The sequence below is a fragment of the Rhizopus delemar genome, genomic scaffold (assembly GCF_000149305.1).
Source record: "Rhizopus delemar RA 99-880 supercont3.2 genomic scaffold, whole genome shotgun sequence".
NCBI classification, from domain to species: Eukaryota; Fungi; Mucoromycota; class Mucoromycetes; order Mucorales; family Rhizopodaceae; genus Rhizopus; species Rhizopus delemar.
Genome location: NW_027137828.1, coordinates 2,467,135 through 2,487,658, shown reverse-complemented (window position 1 = coordinate 2,487,658; position 20,524 = coordinate 2,467,135). Strand labels below are relative to the sequence as shown.

The following is a 20,524-nucleotide window of genomic DNA, read 5'->3' as shown; positions in this document are numbered from 1 at the left end:
ATATCTTGTTGTGTATGTATGTACCTCCCCTTTTGCAATGTCCTTTTTCATAAAAAAAAAAGCAAAAACAAGTGTTTTATTTTTTGTATAAATGTGTTTATATTACATGTACACTTTTAAGAAAGCTTGGCAGCCTTTTGATATAAACTAGAAACGACCTTATCAACTTGTTTCAGTGTTTCAACAGCACTTTCATAAGTTTTATCTTGTTCAGATTCATCAAATACAATCAAACAACCTGCTCCTTGATCGAGAATACCGTGAAACTTCTTATCTAAAATCATTTGAGATAATTTAGCTTCTACTTGCTGTGTAGGTAATTTGACCATGTCAGCAATATGACTGATTTCTACACGAGAAAATGGTTCAATAATACGAACCAAGTTTTGTTCTAACAAAGTGTCATATAAAGCTGCAAGTTGATTACGAATAATAGGATCATCGTTTAATTCTATTTACAAATTGTTAATATCTTGTCTCTTTTATGTCATCCTTTTTACCTTTTGTGTATGTGGCTAAAGCTGTTTCAAATTCTTGAAGATTTCTATTTTTATGAGCTTGAGCAACAGCCTTCATAGCATCAATTTCTACACCAGCGTATCTTAATGCAACCTTTCCTCCAATGATCGAATGAACATCCTCTGTCTAAATTATATTAAAAAAAAAGCCCATAAGTGGATGTATCTCTCTCTCTCTCTCTCTCTCTCTCTCCTTCTTCTTTATCTCTATGCCTTACCATATTAAGCATGATTTTACATAACAGCATGTATTTCAAGGCCAGAACAGCTTTTGGATCTTCTTGACTAGAAAACCCTTCAAATGTTTCGAAAAAGTATGAATAAGCTGTTTTGTAGTCTTTATCTTCAGCATGAAGAATGCCTGATTGCATATCCAAAGAGGCTTGTAACAATGGAGGACAATAAATAGAATTGGCCGATGTACGAGCCGAAGTCAAGGCTGCTTTGGCCTTGGGAAGATTTCTTAACGCATGGCAAACACGACTTTCAAGTAATTGAACTTCGACAAGTACCATTTTGTCATCTAAGCGCTTTAATTCCTTTAAAAGTTGTGCAATCAAATTTAATGATTCGTGATACATTTTGTTGTCCAAATAGAGCGCTACTAGACGGGTCTCTAATGCTTGCTTCAAAAAAAGTCGCTTTTCTTGAATGCACCATTCAATGTTTGCCTTACAAACCTCAATCTGAAGTGGTAGACAATTTGGAATGTCGCTAAAGTAATCAACAAGTGTACGAACTACGAACGTTTTAATTTACATTCGCAGGTTTTTTCTATTTTCCTTTCTCTTACTTAATTTTGCTGTCTTTGCTTTAGCAATAGTGAGCATGAAGGGGCGTGAGGAACGAATTAATTCAGCGAGTTCTTGAGGAAGGCTATACAAAAGGATGTTTAGAATCTATCATACTGTTGTTCGATTCACTCATTACTGAAGTTCGCGATAGACTTCGCCCAACTGAAAAAGAGCATATTCTTGTTCCTTTATTGTTTCTTCATCGGTGGATGGTTGAGCCAAAATATTTTTATAAGTTAATATGGCTTCTTCAAACTTCTTTGCCTCTTTTGATAAATCTGCCTGTTGTAATCGCTCGCTTGGTGCAATCTTTGTAGTAGTGCTAACCATATTTTAACAAGAAAAAAAAAAAAGAAACAAAAAGATGGTCTAGTTTTACACATAGCAAAAAAGGCATACAGTGGAGATTACGCGTTCACAGTCACTTGCTCGAAAAATGACGCTCTCTGTTCAAGTAAAACTAAAGTTCATATTACACGTCCCTTTTTATTTTCAGTTCTTTTTCATAAAATAACTTAACAAAATGTCCAACGTAGCTGATGAGAATCAAATTCCAAAGATTCCTGACCTTTATCTTGCTGTGAGGCTTGTTATTGCTTCTTAAAACATTCTCTAACTTTTCTGTGTATGTAGCATTACCGTTTCTTAATTAACCAAGGTCCTTCAGAATTGAAAGAGGATGCCAAAGCCAAGTTATTCGAAGCAATTAAAGAAAACAGTAAATAAGATATTTCTTTATGCTTATATGCTTGACGCTAAAGTAAACCATTATAGACATGGCACCTTTCTACAAGGTCATGACTGAAGAATTACAATTGCCTTTGGATCAAGCTTTATACGACAGCATGGTTGCAAACAATGAAGAGGAATTAAAAAAGTTTGATGAAAAAGCGGCAAATGCTGAACAAAACGAGGGCGAAACAGAAGTGAACGAAGCCTTATTAGCAAAAGCAGATTATTATGCCAAGATTGCGGATAAAGTAATAAGTTGATATATATATATAATATAAGCGAGATACTTATATATATTACTTGATAGGAAAATGCGCTAGCTGCCTACGAAAACCTGTTGAAAAGGTCTATTACAACAGGTACACGCATTGATATCATCTTCACCTATGTTCGCATCGGCTTTTTCTTTAATGACAACAACCTGGTTCGCACCAACATTGAAAAGCTCAGAGAGTTGATTGAGCAGGGTGGTGATTGGGATCGTCGTAACAGATTAAAGGTATATGAAGGTGTTTATCTCATGTCAATCCGTGACTTTAAGGGAGCCGCTACCTTGTTTTTGGATACCTTAAGTACATTTACTAGTACCGAAATCATGTCTTATAAGGAGTTTGTTAAATATGCTGTCTTGACAAGCCTGATCAGCATGAAGCGTGTGGATATTAAAAAGAGAGTAAGGACTGCTATGTGTCTTATTGCATAATTTTAATCTGTGTGTTATGTAGGTATTGGATGCTCCAGAAGTTTTGGAAGTTATTTCTGATATTCCTCATCTTGAAGACTACATGAATAGCTTATACAACTGCCAATACACACAATTCTTCCGCTCGTTGGCAGCCATTGAACAAGCACACTTGCGCTCATCTCGTTATCTTTTGCCTCACATGCGTTATTACATTCGTGAGATGCGTATCTTGGCCTACGCTCAATTATTAGAAAGTTACAGATCCTTGACTGTGACAAGCATGGCACAAGCATTTGGTGTTAGCGAAGATTATATTGACAGGTAAATAGTTTATAAATCGACAAGTATGTGCACCTTCTCACAAAACAAATGATTATCAGGGACCTTTATAAATTCATCGCAGCCGGTCGTCTTAACTGTGTCATTGATAAAGTGAATGGTATCATTGAAACAAACAGACCTGATGCAAAGAATGCTCAATATCAATCAGTTATTAAACATGGTGATGTCCTGTTGAATAGAATTCAAAAATTAAGTCGAGTCATTGATGTTTAAAGAAAATAATTTGATTTTTTTTTTGTTGAAATTAATAAAAAAAAAAAGAAATTCTATTAATCAATACATCCAAAGAACAAGTATTGAAATAAAAGAGAGAGCTCCTTTCAAAGAAGGAGTTCATACGCTTTAGATTAGACAATTGAAATATCATTTTGAAATAGAAAAATTACATTGCTATGAGCATTTTATATTACTTTTTGATAAAATCAGTAAAGAGAATAGCGCCCATCTGCTGCTAACTTGAGGACTTTACTTTTAGTCCAAATGTTTAAACATTCAATTATAACCACTTTTGTAAAACCCAGTTTGTCTGCCATTTCATCTTTCGTAAGTGCAGTATCTATATGAATTGAAGGTGACGTTAGGTTGTTAAGTTGCAATAATAAAGAAAACACGAACCATCGCCTTCGAACAACTTGATGATAGCCGCAGCTTCTGGACGGACATCAAACGATTGACTATGGGTTTCAAAATCCAACTCCAACGAGACTGTACCTGAGGTTGGAATGAATTTCAATTTTCTAGAAGCCTTGACTTTTGTGTACTCTTTCATATAATTCTCTATGTTTCTAATAATAATAATAATAAAAATTAAAGCGAATTAAATAGGGAATTAGTTGATTTACTGTTGACGTGTTGGCCACTGCTGAAATGCGACATCAGAATGATCATTATCACTAGCATCATCGTCATCACCATCATCTTTTCCACCAGGCCAATATTTTCGAGACAAGATAATAGAATGAAAAGAATGATCAATGTTTTTGCTTTCATGAACAGCCTTATCGATCCGTTTACTATCCGCGACATCCTTTAACATGATATCACAGCGAATAAATGTATTTGGAGGAAAATTGAGTTTCAAGGTCTCTAGACGAAGAATTTCTGCGTCTGTATCATAGTTCTTGGTGGACAAAAGCATCTTTCCTAATTGATTACTGTAAGTTGTCACAAAGTCCTTTACCGGGTTGCACATGCTGATCAACATGGCTGTGATATCTGTTGATTTTGTTTGTAATCTTCGTAATTTGGCTATGTAGATGAAGGTTTACAATACAGTACTTGATATCCATCCTATTTTACCTAGCATATCCTCTTTTATAGATTCAGGTTCAACTTGTATTTGTTCATTATTTAATTCGAGTGCTGTAAACACATAAGGGTCATCATCATCGCTTCGACATATGTGGCTGTAAGTATCCGAATCCCTAATCATCTCAACCACCCCTTTAGCAACATCTTTACGATATCCACTAAGAAAATTACATCTTTTTTAAAATTTCCGAGCAGAAAGACAAAGGGATAAAGGTTATAATGTCTCCTTACCTCATATAAGCTTGTATTATTTCAGTCACTGCCATCAATATTTTGCATGAAGGATCAATTCTTCTTAAACAGCGAATACACGAAGCATAATAGTCCAAGATGTCTACAGTAAACACACCCTGTTGGAGAAGTCGCTCTCTTATTCTTTTTTTGTAAAACATAAAAAATGAATGGCTGTTTCAATATAAAGAAAGTATATAGGCTTACTCTTGAATTAATTTTTGTTGTAAATGGTTTAATAATCCACGCTTATTAGCAGTGATCTAATCAAAGCACGTTCACTATTATGTAATATTTTTCTTTTTGTATTTACTTGAAGATCCAGAATGACCTCGTCTGTTTCAGGAATATCCCATATTATATCCAGTATAGCCGGGATTCTATAAAAAAAAAAGAGAGAGAGAGAAGGATTGTTTATGAAGTGACAAGTAAGATAACATGAATGAGTGACATACCTAAATTGATAGATGGCTTCATAAAGGATATGTTCTGCTTTGATCTTTTGTCTCAAAAATGCAAACCAATCATCCTCTAATCATCCTATGTATCACTCAACTGCTTCTATGTGAACTCTCCTAAAGCACGTACCCTTTTTGCCTGACTTTGGCATGACATAAGAAATCCACGGCAAGATGAGGACATGTAACCACTTTAATTGGATGCGAACCAACGATACATAATGCTCCTCTTCCCATTCTTTACTATTCAATCTTTCTTTAATGATTTCTTTCAAAATCTTTACCCAATCAGGCTCAAGACACAATGCATTTAACTTGCTGCATATATCAAGGAATTGCTGAAGCTTTGATTGAATGCTATCAACATCAACAGTATCGTCTTCTTCATCTAGAAGCCATGAATTCACATCTTCTATCGTCAAGTCATCATCAAGCTCTAATAAGGCCTTTCTGCTGGATCGTTCAAGAAACTCAGCACTCAAATTGAACAGATCTGCCAGGTTGGGTAATTCAATATCGAGCTCAAGACGAGACTGACGTTCTAGTTCTTTGCCCTGGTATTTCATATCAGGTACAAAAAGAGATGCAAATGATAATGTTTTTGGTGAATGCGATTGTTTTTGCTTAAAGATTTGTTCAATGTGTTTTAAGGCTATCTTGCAGTATGTTTCTTGTGCGTCGTTGAATGTGAAGGATATCTTTTTTTGAATCAAGTCTATGCAGGCTTTCTTCAAACTGTTCTTCAACTCAACAGAAGCTAGCGCACTGCCTCTAATGATGATCATCAGATATGAGTTCATTGTACACAGTCAACTTACTCTGAAAAACTCATGTGTAGTGCTAATTCTGTATGTTCAAAGCATTCATAGATATCATTCACCAATTGAATAAATAATATTGCTATTTGATCGGAATCATGTCTTTTTTTCTAATATTCACACATGTAAGAAAAGAAATAATCAATCTCTTTTCTGTCTGTACTCTTTTTTCTTTTTAAAAAAGGAACCTTGTATGTTTTATCCCACTGATCTAAAAGAACAAAAAGAGAACCTTCGAGATAATCCAAAGAGATTCCAATATACCAATCTTGTATCAGGTTGTAAGGTATATTTGGATCGTGTAAAGCTCGAAGTGGTGAATCACGTACTATAGCCATAAAAAGACGAGTTGATTGCAGTTTCTTTTTTTTTTATGCATCTTACAGGTTAAAAGTCGAGGATGCTTTAAACAGTAGTCAACAATCTTTGTCATGGTGGGCAGTGACTAAATAAAGTTTTAGATTAAGAAAAGATCTTTAACAAGTAGAAAATACTTCATTTGTATTGTTTCCTTGAAATTCAAAATAAGTTGTTAGTCTCTTTATTGCATGAAGCGCTCTTGTTTGTTTGGGAAATTGGGAATAAAAGTTTGACATTATAAAAGATCAAGAAAAAAGAAAAAAAAAAAAATAGACGCGAATGGATGATGATTTTATTATAATGACTTTTTACATTGTTACAGGTCTGTCTTTTGAGTGAGTTCAAGAACACTTTCTTTCCAACTTTCTTCCAAATCAACTTGATGATCAATTTCAGGCAACTCAGTTGATAGACACTCTATTGAAAACCTTTCTTGACAGCTACTCGAGTAAGAATGAAGAGAGGAATGGTCGTCTTCTTGACTGTTGTCATGATGGACCTCCTCATCAAAATCTTCCTTTGTGGACAGATGGCTTGACCGATCATCCTGCTGCCATCTTGATTTAGGTAGAGGTGGAGGTGATGAAGGAGTAAGATGGGAAGGCAAGAAGGATTTTGAAGAGTCACTTAGACTTGAACCGATCAAGTTAGACAGGGTCGACTGATCGATTTCTATAGACAAATCGGCAGGTAACCACCTCTTTGACAAATCTTGCTGTATCATGGCTTCCGATCGAGCGCGTGCTTCCTTGATCATCCGGTCGCGTTCGAATTCTGTCCACTTTTTCATTGTTATCTTTGACGAATCGAATTCGCCTTCCTTTTCTCCGTGACTGTCCTTGGCCTCCCCTTGCACCTTACGGGTCTCTCCCCAGGTGAAATCATCAAAGTGCCAGTAGGCATAAGTTGGCAGCACGAAATTCCAGATGGGTAAGCTCAAGAGATAGATAAACATCCAGCCGACATAGACCAACTTTCGACTGGTCATCACAATCAGGACCGCAGGAAGACCGAGGATGAGTGCGAGCAAGATGAGTGACAGGACAGCAGGTTGACCGAGGATGGCCAAGATGATCAAGTAGATTGTGAATGAGATGGCTGCTGGTAAGGCAAGTGTGCCTACTAATTCCATAAAGACGACGAATTGCATCGAGAAACAAAATGTGCCACAGAGATCTCGAACAAAGACAAGTTCCATCAGGTTATGAATCGTCGAATTGATCCATCTTCTTCTTTGTGACAAGAGAACCATGAATGAATCCGGAACGACCGTTTTGCAGACCGCTTGGGGTACAAACAGCATCTTTCGTCTAGGAAAGGTCTTGAGCATGAGCGTGGACAGATATCGATCCTCTCCAAGCAATAATAAATTCTTTTTGTGAAGTGTGTCGACCACGTTTTCTGAATAATGTTCAATGATGTCTGGATTGGCCAAGATAGGAACCCAGTGTCCGTTGGTGCCTTTGGGTGCCTTGATACGATACATACAAAAGCAACCGGGTAAACAGGTAACGTTACCAAAGATGGATTCAAATGCTTTACTTTGGTGATGTGAAATATAATATTCAAATACTTTGTAATCTTAGTCTCTCTCTCTCTTTTATGATTTCTTTATTTACCTTGAATCATCGAGACCCAACTGTCTGCTTTATTACCAATCTTTGTTTCACCACAGAGACCCATGACTTCAGGATCATGTACCATACAACTCACCAGTCGAGAGAGTGCGTCCGGATAGACCTTTGTGTCCGCATCGACCATCAACACGATCTCATAGTGATCCGGCGTGATGCCCGTGATACGCCAGAGGTTTGAAAAGAATTCATATTCCAACTCAGTCATGCGTTCATTAAACATCACCTTTTGCAAAAAGGACATCAAGATGACCTGTGAGTCGCGTTTACCTCTGTTTCCCGGCTTGGCTTCCTTGGCCTGTTCTTCTTCTGTACCACATTTGACGATGGTGATCATCGGCACACGCTGCTGTAAACCTGTGCTCACCGTACGATCATCGTATCTGTAATAGCCCGCGTACACCTTGGCCATATTGTGACGTTTGGTACCATCCGCAATGGCCACATACGAATTACTTTCGACCTGTTCGGGCTCAATCAAGAAATCTTGCATCATCGAGATGCAAATGTCTGGTGTCGAAAGAGCATTGCCGTGACCGGTGATCATCCCGTCCGCGACGACCAAGATCAGTTTATGGGAGTTGGGATAATCGGTGGTCGCGATCGAATCGAGCGTGGTCCGCAGTCCGTCCTCGCCTTCAGAGTAGCAGGTGACGAGACAGATGGTGTGTGCCAAAGAAAATCCAAAGGGCATGAATTCTGGTGAAGGTTGACGGATGGCATGCGGTGAGAGTTCGTGTGGACAACTGCCTGGTGTTTTGGATGAGTTGGAGGTGATGGAGGATCGATGGGAGAGGGGAGCGGTCAAGCTCTGACTGTTTTCTGAGAAGGATCCGTTGAGTTTAGCGTAGGATCGCTCGTGTGCGTTGGAGTGAAACATGCGTGAACTAGGAGATGGTTAAAAAGAGATCAGGGGAGATGTGGTCTTACCCTAGCGATTGTTTCCAGATCAGACTGGCAGATTTCTCATGAGGATTGAAATGCATCGAACCAGCGTCTGGTTGTGTGAATCTTGATTTTCTTGGGATGAGTGATGTCTTTTTGGTAGGGTTTGAATGTTCTTGAAGTGCTTTGGCAGGTATATGAATACCCTCTGTCCAGTGTTCGATCTCTCGGTCACGACGCATGCGATCCTTGTACGATTTGCCTTCTTTGAAATTACCTAGTTTCCAAGACAGAAACCAGCCAAAGATCACGGCCAAGATGAACTTGACAAGGATGACACCCAAGATGACGATGAGGGAAGCATAGAGGACAACATCCGAAGTCACACAACCCACACTCTTTGTGTCAATTTCACCCACTTTGATAATGTCGAGCAAACATTGGGCTTCGGATTGCCAAGGGACAGTGTCCGATCGATGGGTGACGACAGTGTGGGTGATGTCTTGTCCAGCAAAGGATGAGGTGTTTTGTAAGATGGATTGGATGAGACCACTGGGTGGAAGGTGGAATAGGTCTTGAGGTAAAGATTTCAAGAGGTTTAGGTTCAGTACATAACTAGAGAATGATCAATATTTGCTTTGTAAATTAAATCATACTATACCCATTATAGACTGCCAAATGGGACGTACGATTCACCTCTTCCCAACCATAATAAATCCTTCCAGCCTTTTCATAGACACCTTCTGAATTTCGAACACCGACTTCTCTCATCCTTTTGAGACTGTCGATGGATGAAGGGGATGAATGACAGGCGGTATGATTTGAATAAAGAGAGGGAAGAGGGGGTAAATAGGAAGTGTGATCGATAAGTTGACAAGGGAAATAAGAAGGTAGGTTGCCTTGACCGACGACAGCACCAGGTTGTTTGGGTGTGATGATGAGAGAGCAGTGATGATTTATATTTTGAAACAAGAAGGAAGCGTCTTTTCCACCAGCATTGATGGGTTGATAGATGACATTGGTGGATGAATTGGAGATGCCTTGAATAGGTGGATGAGCATTCCAATTGGCCAAAAGATAAGACCAACCGTGAATGATCACATAGCCCTCATTCACAGAGTCCAACCGAAAACTCAAGGGTGGTCTTGGACAGACAACCTGAGTGAATCCAAAAGTAAGGAAACCGACAAAGGTCATGATGAGCAAGATGATGACCACCAACCCTATTTTCTCTCTAAAGGCCATCTGAGCACTTTTATCCTTCTTGCCAACCATCGTCAGCAGAGGAGGTGGACAACAACAGGTGACAGAATAACAAAAGACCTGCCAGGCATTCACCCTCTTCTTTCCCTTCACTCTTTTCTCACCCTTTCTCTTTTCCTTTTCTTCTTCTTTCCCCTTTTCATCCAGAGTTGTCTTTAGATTGCCTTTTTCATCTAATATTCCTCTACGAATAACCGATCGTCGAGTGGTTAAGGTTGTGATGTCAGATTGATTTTCTGTGTTTGATTGAATATTAAAATCAGTAGAGATTGAAATGTCTTTAAATGAAAATTCCATGATATGATTTAATAGAAAAGAGAAGGGAGAGAAAAGAAAGAAAGAAAGAGAGAGATTATGTTATTAACTAGTTGATTGTCATTTAACAATCAATGATAACTGTTATGAAATGATTAAGCACTCTTTTAAAAGCAATCCAACTTGTTTACTTACAAATCTAAATTATAAAAAAAGTAAAAAAAAAAAAAGCTATAAAAAAAAAAAAAAAAAAAAAAAAAAGAGTTGATCTCTATTTTATTTTGTTCAAAAAGGAGACAAAGTAAGGGGATATACTGACTCACATAGGATAATAACTATGTCTACTCCTTAAACCTATAGAATGATGAATCAAAAGGAGATGAATAACGAAATGATTTCAAGACTGATTGAGCTTAAAATGAAAGGAAATCTCACTCAATAATGCATTACAATTGAAAACAGACAGAAATTGATTCAATTGGATGCATTCTAAAGACCGTACACTCTTTTCTTTTGTACAAAACCAAAAAAAAAAAAAAAAAAAAAAAAAAAAAAAAAAACGGCCATATCGGATCTCATACCGTAAAATGTTACACAAAAGTAAAATCGGAACACATAATTTCCTTTTTTTTTTTTTAATTTTTTTTTATTATTATTTTCTTTTGCACCCTTTCCGTGATTTTATTCCGTTTGATGATAATAAAAACATGCCACAGGTCAAGAAGAAAAAAAAAGAAAAAAAAAAAAAAAAAAAAAAAAGAAAAAGGAAAAAAGAAAGTGAAGGATGCATAGATGAATTTATACTTTACTAAAACGAAAATCAGGGAGAGTTAAACTCATTCTCCTGAACCCATCCTTCTCTTTTCCCTCCTTTTGTTTATGTAGTGTGATGTGAACATCCTATTCTATTCATTCATGTGAGTTAAACAATTCATGTAGACAGACTATCTGCTGATATGAAACTGACACTGCTCAATTCACCACTACTTTTGTACCTTAAATATTCCCAAAACAATGATGCACTCAGTCTAAACCTTCCCCTTCTCTCTCCCCTTCTTTCCCCTTTTTACTCTTTCTCCCCTTCTTTCTTCTCTTATTCGTTCTTCTATAAACACACGTGAATAGTTTTCTTTCTTTCTTTTTTATTATTATTATTACTTGCCACCTTAATGTTAAAACGTAAATCTTCTTTTAATTCATACAAGAATAACCCATCTCAACCGGCCATCTCTTCACTGAACGGAAGAGAATTGATTGAGGGTTTAAAAGAAAATAGAAAAGTAGAGTATATGAGCCATAGAAGGTGTTGTGACTAATAAGGTGGAATAGAATGCACTTGGGTTACTAGGAAACAAGAGAATATCGTTGGGTAACCTAAGAGAATCGAAATCGTTGACGACAGCAGATGACGGAATAAGACAAGTTGAATTATTGAAATCACTGAATATGAAAAGAAGATCGACGGGTTGTCTACGTCGATCTTCAGTCATCTCAAGTACATCAGCAGCCACAACGACTGTATTAACCACAAAAGTATGGAGGTCGCCTGGTCATTATGAAATACCCAACGTATTCGGTATCGATTGTTTTCTTAAACCTGAACCCAATCTGATACCTCAAGTGGCCATGCTAAGAACAGTCAATGTTCAAAAACATATCTCAAAGCATCCTTGGCGTCCTGCTGGTCTTTGCTCAGAGATACCTCAGTTACCTCCTTTGGTGAGAACAGGCAATCGATTTGAAAAGAAGATTAGGAAATCTTTACCTTCTTCTGTACAAGTATCCTCACTTGATCCACGTAATAAATATGATGGCTTTCAAGAGATAGGAACAGGGTAGGTCTATTGATTGATTTGATTGATCTAATGTTATCTAGTGTCAATGGTTCGGTTGTAAGAGCACGTCATAAATATAAAAAGAATGTTTATTTGGCCATCAAGCGATGTAGACTTGATTCTGATAAAGAATATAAAGCGTCTATTATCAGAGAACTCTTTATCATGTCAACTGGTCATATCAACCTCATTCGTCTAAAAGAAGTCTCTTTGTGGAAACAAGAAGTCTGGATGGCAATGGACCTTCAGAGATGTTCTGTATTTGCTGTCTTGTGTCAGCGTGGTATACCTGAACACTATGTTGTTCATATCGTCTGTGAGACATTAAGAGGTCTTTCTTATCTACATTCTAAATCATTTATTCATCGTGATATTAAATGTGAAAACCTCTTGATCGGTTGGAATGGTGAAGTCAAATTAGGTACCATCAAACCATTAGAATCACCCCATCTCTTATTTCTTTCTTAGCTGATTTTGGTCTGGCAACCAAATCCAATCGACGTAATCGAGACAGGTTAGGTACGAGTAAGTGGATGGCACCTGAAGTGATTCGAGAACAATTTTATGATGAAAAGATTGACATGTGGTCACTGGGAATCACCATTATCGAAATGATGGATCGAGTACCACCTCATTATTTGATAAGAGATGAAGTGGAATTATTCAAGACAATCTTGATCGAATCAAGTCCTACTTTTACTTATAGTTTCCCAAGTATGTACATGAGAGGTCTCGTCGCCTGGCTTTTGGATGAACAACCATCGACAAGGCCAAGTGCAGTTGACGTCTTACAGGTAATCCTCCTCCTCCTCTTCTTCTTCTTCTCCATCCTCATTCTTTCATAGGAAATCGAAGCTCATGTCGAAAGTAAGTTATTACAACGTTCTACTACCGCAGAATTATCTCGATTCGTCAATCATGTCTTGTCTCAATAAAAAAAATCCCTCTTCTTTATTTTATACATTCATCTATTTTATTAAGCAGTAGGTATCACATTAAAGAAATGATAGACTTCATCTTGATCCATCATTCCAACATGGACTCCACATTGATCACACACTACCTTTTGATAGTATTCATCTTCTTTACCATCTTTTGGTTGATATCTTTCCTTCTTTATCACATGACAATTCTGTACAAACATGGCTCGATATTGATTAGAGTATGCTTCATGTCTAACATCTTTAGTTTCTAGCACACCATTCCCCTTCTTTTTCTTTTTACCTTTGACAACTGTAAGAGAGTGTGATGAAACACATTGGACAGGTCAAGATCGCATCCGTTTTTTCATTTTTATTGTTATCTAAGAACAATCTAAGAAACCTCCATCATTCATCATTTATCAATTACCTTCAATCTGTTTATTCACCCACTTTTCATCTTCATCGTCAAGTTCTGGATCATACAATAACTCGTCATTACTCAACACCTTTCTATTTACTACAATCATTAAATCACATCTTTTTCTCTTTTATTCTTTACTTTTTTTATTCTTTGGTAATCCAAGTCCTATGGATTCATCTTCTTCGTCTGTATCAAAATAAACATCTTCATAAAATCCTTCTTCTTCCATAATCAACTCTAAAACAAAAAAAATTAAAAAAAAAAAAAAAATACACTAGAATAGGTCATTCAAACAAATTCAATTGGCGCTAAACGTTCAGTCTTTCTTTTCTGAAACCCTCCCTTTTTTTTTCGTTTCCTTTTTTTTTTTTTCTTTTTTCTTTTTTTTACTGCTATTATTACAAGATGTCAGGAGGAGGAGTAGCAGCACTTCAAAAGGATCGTAATTTTATTGCTGTTATCGGTGATGAAGTAAGCGTTTTAGTATAACTCGAGTTTTTGTTATTAATCCCTCAAGGACTCTGTCACTGGTCTTTTACTTGCTGGTATTGGCAATGTGAACCAACAACAAAAGAGAAATTTTCTGGTGGTTGACGCTAGTAAGTTTGTAACATGATGCTTGGATAGACACTAACATGTTGATAGAAACACCTTTAAATATCATTGAAGATACTTTTATAGAGTACACAAAACGTAAAGATATTGCTATCATCTTGATTAACCAACATGTAAGACTCATCTATATATCATATACACGCGTCATTCACTCTTCATCAGGTTGCTGAGGATATTCGAGAGTTGGTAGATGGTCATAATCAAGCATTTCCTGCTGTACTTGAAATACCTTCTAAAGATCATCCTTATGGTAATCATCAATAGCTCTATTCACTCTACTCATCTCTCTTAAAATTATAGATCCCGAGAAAGACAGTATCCTTAAGCGTGTCAAAAGATTATTTGGAGAATAATAATAAAACTTTCTTTATTTGTTATGACATACGTTGAATAGACCTAATAATATATAAGTACTGTGTTGTAGTCTATTAAAACTTACTTTGATACATTATCAAACAATCGATGAATGTCGGGTGAACATCTAATAAAATCGTTTTCTTTAAAATGGGATTCTTTGATTAACTGAACAAAAGTAGTTAATAAACCCCAAGGATGAGGTCTATTCACTATTAATCTTTCTAATAGTATTCTATACGCAATCCATCAGCATACATACACACACACACACACACAACAGTACCTCGTAATCTGCTCCTTGATTTCATCAGGTTGTGAATTAAACAAGTGAAGGATCGTGAGACTGAAAAAGTATGTGTGGCTATTTGGATACCGTAAATGATCCGCAATAGAATTCAGCAACACATATTGTCCAAAACTATTCTGGCTTGATAAAAAGTGTCCAAGTAGATATTTGTAAATCTGAATCGCTGCATTTTCTGACAGTGGCTTCTTTGTATCTAATGTTGCATGACTACCTACATAAAACACCAATCTCTGTATCCTCTCTATACTATCAATCGAAATGTATTGCACAAGTAGACTGCCAATCGACATCTTTGTATGTCCTCCACCATCTGATAAATACGCTCCAAATTCATTCAGCACACTCTCTTCATCTTCCTTTACTTCTTCCAGCAGTAGCTTTGGCTTGGTTGCATTATTGGCCATATAGCCCAAAGTGATCGTGAATGGATCGGGCAGGATCATCGTACGAGGAAATGCGCTCAGGATGATGTTTCGAAGCTGAATACAGCTCAGTGGTAATAAATGAATAAATGACAAGTAATGTTTACAAAGGAATTCTGGATAGTCATGAAGCATCACTACCAGAAATCGTAAAGTGCCTTGATAAAATGTCTTGGTTGATCTCGACAACTTGCTTCTTTCTTCATTCATCGGTGACAGCAGCAGTCTCAAGAAGGACAAGAGGGCGACCGTCAGTTTGTAACAAACAGTCCAACCATCATTTTCTTGCTTGAGTAGCAAAGGTAAAAATAACCGGTGGGAAAATAACTGTAACCAAGAATAAGAAAATCCAGGAAAATGAAGCGGTTGAAGCGTATAAAGCACATCCCTATTGACGCATCAGTATCTTGTTATCTTCTATTTTTATACAAGTACCCATAGACACTAACAAAGCTTTCTTTATCATCATTTACGTTATTGAGTTCAATAAACAGTGAACTCAATAACTTTAAGAACGGCTTCTGGTTGAATTGTGTTCCTAACTTTTCTTGCTTTTGTGCAATAACCAAGACCACAATCGATAATACTTGAGAGGTCATCTTGATCGATCCATGGCTTTTATAAATGATTGTACCAACAAGCTTACTGTAAGCATCCACATACTGACTTTTACTCGGTTGGTATAATTCCACGCAAACCTCCGTACAAAGTCTAAAAAAGAAGCACAGTCGATCAGAATCAGCTGTTACCGTATCTAGTATCTAAAATAAAAAAGAAGGTTATTGAAATTAAAACTATTTTGGGTGTCGTCCATACTTTGTTGGCAAATTGATCATAAACACTCTTTGACGTCAAGGCATGTTTATATAATCGAATCCATTCAGACAATAATAATCTTAAAGTAAATGTATCGTCTTTAGGGTTAACATCCTTATATCGCACTGTCCACTGGCTGCTCAAATCCTCTATGAACTCTTTTACCCTATAACAATATATTAAGTTCTATACGAATCATCATGTCTGTTGCTTTTTATTTTACCCCTCATGATTTGACTTCATCAAGGCTTTAATAGTCAACAAATGATCTTCTATCGAAGTAATAGGCTGCGCAACGAATAAGCAATGTCTCAACAACTCAACGCTAAACTCAACAAGCTGCATCTCTACTGTCTTTTCCAATCTTTTTGATAGTTGAACATCGTACTCATCAATAGGAATCAATCCAGATTTCAAAAGCGATGCCATCACTTTTGCATTATATTTTCTCTAGTTAAAAAAGTTATTAATCGCCTTTGCCAATTGAATGCTCTTACTGTGTCATCAGAATAAAGTATCCAAGAAAGAGTGTCTTTAGCAACACTCACAGATAATTCCAACAGGATTTGAAGAAATCGACAATAGACCTCAATGGCCAAATTGGTCGTTGATTGGTAGAGTTGACAGATCACTTTTTCAACAATTGAATAAAGTAGTAAAGGTGTAGAGCTCTGGTTGATCAATAAAGGAATCTGACGCATCACTAATATAATATCATGTTGTGGTGGTAATAAAGAAAAAGGAATGTTGCCTGACTGATTCACGAGCCGATCTAATTCAACCAACATTTGCTATTTTTTTCTCTTGATTAGCATACAATAGAAAAGACAAAACAAACAAACAAAAGAGTTTACCTCTATTTTTGTTGTAAACATGTCATTTTGAAAAGTGGTTTGTATATTAAACAAATCTAAAATATGGAATTAACAAAAATGAATCAGATTTAAAATACACACTACTTGAATTTCCTGCAGTACTAGAGGAGAGCGATAAATTAGGTGGAGGAGTTATTTGCTTTTGTGTAAACATGTCATACAACTTCATTCTAAAAGAGATATAAAAAGCAAAAAAAAAAAAAAAAAAGTTTTCTACGTATGTTTATGATAAAAATAAATAAAATAAAATAAAAAACTCAGTTTGTATTTATTATAAGCCAACTCTTAACAGCACTTTATTTTTTCTACCCTTTTTCTTTTTATCTGTCGATAAAAGATCTGTTTCTTCTTCTATAATATCTTGTCCTTCTTGTTGATCTGATGAACTGCCCCAGGCATTCAATCTTGGTTGACTTGTGTTACGACGCATATTCAAAACCTCCTTGTGCTTGGGTGCTGCTGTTGGTAATGATGGAAATGCTTTGGATTCTAAAGAGGGAAAATCACTGTTGTTATTATTATTATTTGCCTTTCTTGGTATACTGTGCGTTGCAGATGGGGAGGCTCTCTGGATGCGACTGACACTTGATTCGCTACCACTACTACTGGGTGACGGCACGGTGGGTTTATCCCAGGGAGTTTTTGTAACTTTACTAGCTTTGGCAGGCTTTGTATTCTTTATCACTAATACACGTGAGGTTTTAGTCGAATTAGACGGTGTTCGACTCTTGACTTCAAGTGCAGGAAACTGAGTCATCTACAAAGCAAACATGTCAATCACTTTTTCCTTAATCAACCAATCAACTTACAGCCGTATGTTTATTTCTCCAGGCCCGCACCAATTCCAACTTTTTATCTTCTAGATCCAACAAATTCTCTACGCCCTTGAATATTTTGTTTGACTTTTCAACGTTATCGCCTGCTAATTGAACTACCTGGCTCACATATGCATCTGCACCCATTGTGCCTTTTCTAAAGGCGCCTGTCAATCTTCGAAATTCTGTGACTTTTTGCTTACTCTGCAACATGCTTTCGAGTTTAATTAAAAATACCGCATGAGATGTCACAACAGAGGGTTCCTCTTGAGCTGTATCGGGCGTTGCTGTCCCTGAGGAAGAAGTTGATTCTTGGCCGGAAAGACCACCAAAGCCAGAAGGTTTCTGTACAGCCTTTTGCTTTCCCTTCTTTCGAGATGGTGCTCCGGGGATGAGCCGTGATTGGTTGCTACTGTCAGCAGCAGATGAAGAAGAAGCTGCGGCCTTTTGAATACTAGGAAAATCATTGGCTGAAAGCGAGGTAGTACTTCCATTGCCACTACTGTTGCTGTTACTCTTATTAGTTTTGTCACTATTTCTATTGTTCTTTCTACCATCCGTCATTCGTGATGGTCTAAACGAATCATATTGAAAATTCAATTCTACTCGACGTGCTTCTGTTTGCATACATCTCTGTAAACCAGACGTGCTTTCTCCATGTACTTCAGCTTCATGACCTATCAAGTCAATAGAAGATCCAAAGACAACAAACTTCTTTTCAAGGCATTGAGGATACAGACACATGTAATGGTCCTTTTTAAAATGTTCTTCCAAACTTCCATAATTAATGTAATACTCGTGTCGAATGCCTTCTCGTACACAAAGAAAACACTGCTCGTGATTGTCTCGACAGTGAACATACAGTTCATCATTACCAAAAAACCGAGTTTTACAAAATTGACATTCTGGATGACCAGAGAATCCTGTTTCGTCGTCCTCAATAAACCCTTTATCGCCTTTTTGATGATGTTCCATAAGTTGCGCTGAGGTATAGAGAGTATGCTCAAAGGGGAAAACTTTTTTGTGCTTTATACATAAATCACTATATATTAACGATTAAGAAAATTCGGTATATTCATTTTTTCCCTTTCCCTGTTTCTTTTGCCTACCAGAGGTTTAAATTATGTTCTTTTCTGATGTGTAACTTCAAATCTCCCCAGTCCTTGCAACATACAGTACAATCCTTTTGTGAGCAATTGTATTTCATCATATTCATCGCATCTTTATACATGTCTTGTGTTTCAAACTTGATATTTAATTTTTTGTCCGCATAAGGCGTATCACTTTCTGTGTATTCAGCAAATGGTTTTTCGATTTCTTTTGTAAAAATGACTGCTGTTTCTTCTGCCTATACACAGATACATAAGATTTTTCTCATCTTGTTAAAAAATAGACCATTATATATACTTACTTTACAATAAGCACAGCTTCGAGTTTCATATAAAGCTCTCAGACGAAGTGCACATTTGTGACAAGTTCGATGATCACAATCAGCAACTGCAAATGTTGTAATGGGCTCAGTACAAATAAAGCATAGCTCCTCGGCATCCGACTCTTCGTCATTTACTGCTGCCGGTTTCTTATTTTGCTTCTTGTTTTGCTTGCTTTTCTTGTCCTGAGCTGGCATGGTTTTCTTTTTTTTTAAAAAAAAAAAGTAAAAAAACTTTTTGGTTAATTATGTAAGTCAGATTGAGTCTCCGTCATCATTGTCTATCTCAAGTAACAGATAAAGAACCACTCTTTTTCCCTCGTTAATTTTATGGCTCACTTTCAAAATCAAGCGCCACATCTAGTTCGACCACCTATTGGTCAACATTCTCAAACGGCACCAAACAGACCACCTTATATACCACAACCCGGCTCATTGCCTACTAGAGCTTTACCCAATCAACAAAGTAGAAAAAATGATTGAGGAAGTATTTTCTATTAACTAAACCCCTCCTTTTTTTTAATAAAAAGTAAGGCAACCTGTCACTCAGTCTACTTCGATTCAAGGGCCAATGACTGACCAAAATGTTCCACAATTAACAAATGACTTGAACACCATGAATCTTGGTTCTCAAGTAAGTTCTTGTAAAAGATGAGGAAATCATTTACATTGTCTTTCTCAGAAAAGTGGACGTTCAAGACGAGCTTATGCAGCAACTACACCCATACAGCAACAGTCAGGACAACCTGCCCAAACAAGTGCACTATCAAATGTCCATACACCTCTCGGTCTCCCTCCTCGACAGACCAAGAAAGCTCGCATTGATCCAAACATGATACCTTCACCTATCGAATCACAAATGCAGGACATGAGACGATGTGAACGACCTGACTACCACTACGGTACATGCTCAAACGACACAATGCCACTTTCAACAACAGATTTCAAATGCATCGATCAAGGCAATTGTAATCCACGATTTATGAGAGCCACAGTGAAAGAGATACCCAATGATATCAACTTCATACGCGATACAGGACTTCCGTTTGGCTTGGTGGTTCAGCCACTAGGTCGACTTCACCCTGAGGATGCCATCATTCCCATTGTCGGACAATCAGCCAACACAGATGGACCTGTACGTTGTCACAGGTGTAAAGGGTACCTCAATCCTTGGTGTCAATACACAGACGCTGGGAAAAAATTCATTTGCAATCTCTGTGAATACCCAAATGCAGTTCCTGAGCATCAGTTTTGCCCGGTAGATTCGATTACAGGAAGAAGAATGGATATTGAAAATCATCCCGAATTGACCTGTGGCTCTGTTGATTTCCAAGTACCGCAGGAATACTGGTTAGGTGTTGAGCCTCGCCCGATGCATTAATTGCTTGCGATCGATGTTTCAAGACATGCAAACAGTATGCTC

The 20,524-nt window shown here is 37.1% G+C and overlaps 10 protein-coding genes across 10 annotated transcripts; 4 read left to right on the top strand and 6 right to left on the bottom strand.

Annotated features, from left to right (window-relative positions):
• Nucleotides 1-116: 116 nt before the first annotated feature.
• On the bottom strand, nucleotides 117-1,642 carry RO3G_03191 (uncharacterized protein; the record flags this gene model as incomplete). Its single annotated transcript, XM_067657782.1, has 5 exons — nucleotides 117-451; nucleotides 501-645; nucleotides 737-1,257; nucleotides 1,312-1,394; nucleotides 1,449-1,642. The coding sequence occupies 5 exons, from the start codon at nucleotides 1,640-1,642 to the stop codon at nucleotides 117-119; spliced, it is 1,278 nt and encodes a 425-aa protein (XP_067513883.1).
• A 446-nt stretch (nucleotides 1,643-2,088) lies between these two features.
• RO3G_03190 (uncharacterized protein) lies at nucleotides 2,089-3,284 on the top strand (the record flags this gene model as incomplete). The annotated part of the gene is made up of 4 exons (XM_067657781.1): nucleotides 2,089-2,292; nucleotides 2,352-2,717; nucleotides 2,770-3,050; nucleotides 3,110-3,284. The coding sequence occupies 4 exons, from the start codon at nucleotides 2,089-2,091 to the stop codon at nucleotides 3,282-3,284; spliced, it is 1,026 nt and encodes a 341-aa protein (XP_067513882.1).
• A 364-nt stretch (nucleotides 3,285-3,648) lies between these two features.
• On the bottom strand, nucleotides 3,649-5,856 carry RO3G_03189 (uncharacterized protein; the record flags this gene model as incomplete). The annotated part of the gene is made up of 7 exons (XM_067657780.1): nucleotides 3,649-3,856; nucleotides 3,914-4,319; nucleotides 4,371-4,540; nucleotides 4,614-4,732; nucleotides 4,927-4,993; nucleotides 5,069-5,144; nucleotides 5,316-5,856. The coding sequence occupies 7 exons, from the start codon at nucleotides 5,854-5,856 to the stop codon at nucleotides 3,649-3,651; spliced, it is 1,587 nt and encodes a 528-aa protein (XP_067513881.1).
• A 709-nt stretch (nucleotides 5,857-6,565) lies between these two features.
• On the bottom strand, nucleotides 6,566-9,965 carry RO3G_03188 (chitin synthase; the record flags this gene model as incomplete). The annotated part of the gene is made up of 4 exons (XM_067657779.1): nucleotides 6,566-7,785; nucleotides 7,869-8,770; nucleotides 8,814-9,383; nucleotides 9,430-9,965. 4 exons carry the CDS (start codon nucleotides 9,963-9,965, stop codon nucleotides 6,566-6,568), a joined length of 3,228 nt encoding a protein of 1,075 aa, XP_067513880.1.
• A 1,767-nt stretch (nucleotides 9,966-11,732) lies between these two features.
• On the top strand, nucleotides 11,733-13,056 carry RO3G_03187 (uncharacterized protein; the record flags this gene model as incomplete). Its single annotated transcript, XM_067657778.1, has 4 exons — nucleotides 11,733-12,121; nucleotides 12,163-12,542; nucleotides 12,590-12,915; nucleotides 12,967-13,056. 4 exons carry the CDS (start codon nucleotides 11,733-11,735, stop codon nucleotides 13,054-13,056), a joined length of 1,185 nt encoding a protein of 394 aa, XP_067513879.1.
• Nucleotides 13,057-13,097: 41 nt separating this feature from the next.
• Nucleotides 13,098-13,571, bottom strand: RO3G_03186 (uncharacterized protein; the record flags this gene model as incomplete). The annotated part of the gene is made up of 2 exons (XM_067657777.1): nucleotides 13,098-13,345; nucleotides 13,472-13,571. The coding sequence occupies 2 exons, from the start codon at nucleotides 13,569-13,571 to the stop codon at nucleotides 13,098-13,100; spliced, it is 348 nt and encodes a 115-aa protein (XP_067513878.1).
• Nucleotides 13,572-13,870: 299 nt separating this feature from the next.
• On the top strand, nucleotides 13,871-14,433 carry RO3G_03185 (V-type ATPase, F subunit; the record flags this gene model as incomplete). Its single annotated transcript, XM_067657776.1, has 5 exons — nucleotides 13,871-13,936; nucleotides 13,983-14,064; nucleotides 14,111-14,193; nucleotides 14,243-14,330; nucleotides 14,381-14,433. The coding sequence occupies 5 exons, from the start codon at nucleotides 13,871-13,873 to the stop codon at nucleotides 14,431-14,433; spliced, it is 372 nt and encodes a 123-aa protein (XP_067513877.1).
• Nucleotides 14,434-14,937: 504 nt separating this feature from the next.
• RO3G_03184 (uncharacterized protein) lies at nucleotides 14,938-16,683 on the bottom strand (the record flags this gene model as incomplete). The annotated part of the gene is made up of 6 exons (XM_067657775.1): nucleotides 14,938-14,955; nucleotides 15,107-15,493; nucleotides 15,640-15,927; nucleotides 15,983-16,148; nucleotides 16,206-16,432; nucleotides 16,480-16,683. The coding sequence occupies 6 exons, from the start codon at nucleotides 16,681-16,683 to the stop codon at nucleotides 14,938-14,940; spliced, it is 1,290 nt and encodes a 429-aa protein (XP_067513876.1).
• A 339-nt stretch (nucleotides 16,684-17,022) lies between these two features.
• Nucleotides 17,023-19,299, bottom strand: RO3G_03183 (uncharacterized protein; the record flags this gene model as incomplete). The annotated part of the gene is made up of 5 exons (XM_067657774.1): nucleotides 17,023-17,027; nucleotides 17,167-17,614; nucleotides 17,667-18,714; nucleotides 18,782-19,020; nucleotides 19,084-19,299. 5 exons carry the CDS (start codon nucleotides 19,297-19,299, stop codon nucleotides 17,023-17,025), a joined length of 1,956 nt encoding a protein of 651 aa, XP_067513875.1.
• A 373-nt stretch (nucleotides 19,300-19,672) lies between these two features.
• Nucleotides 19,673-20,482, top strand: RO3G_03182 (uncharacterized protein; the record flags this gene model as incomplete). The annotated part of the gene is made up of 2 exons (XM_067657773.1): nucleotides 19,673-19,735; nucleotides 19,784-20,482. 2 exons carry the CDS (start codon nucleotides 19,673-19,675, stop codon nucleotides 20,480-20,482), a joined length of 762 nt encoding a protein of 253 aa, XP_067513874.1.
• Between the last annotated feature and the right edge of the window lie 42 nt (nucleotides 20,483-20,524).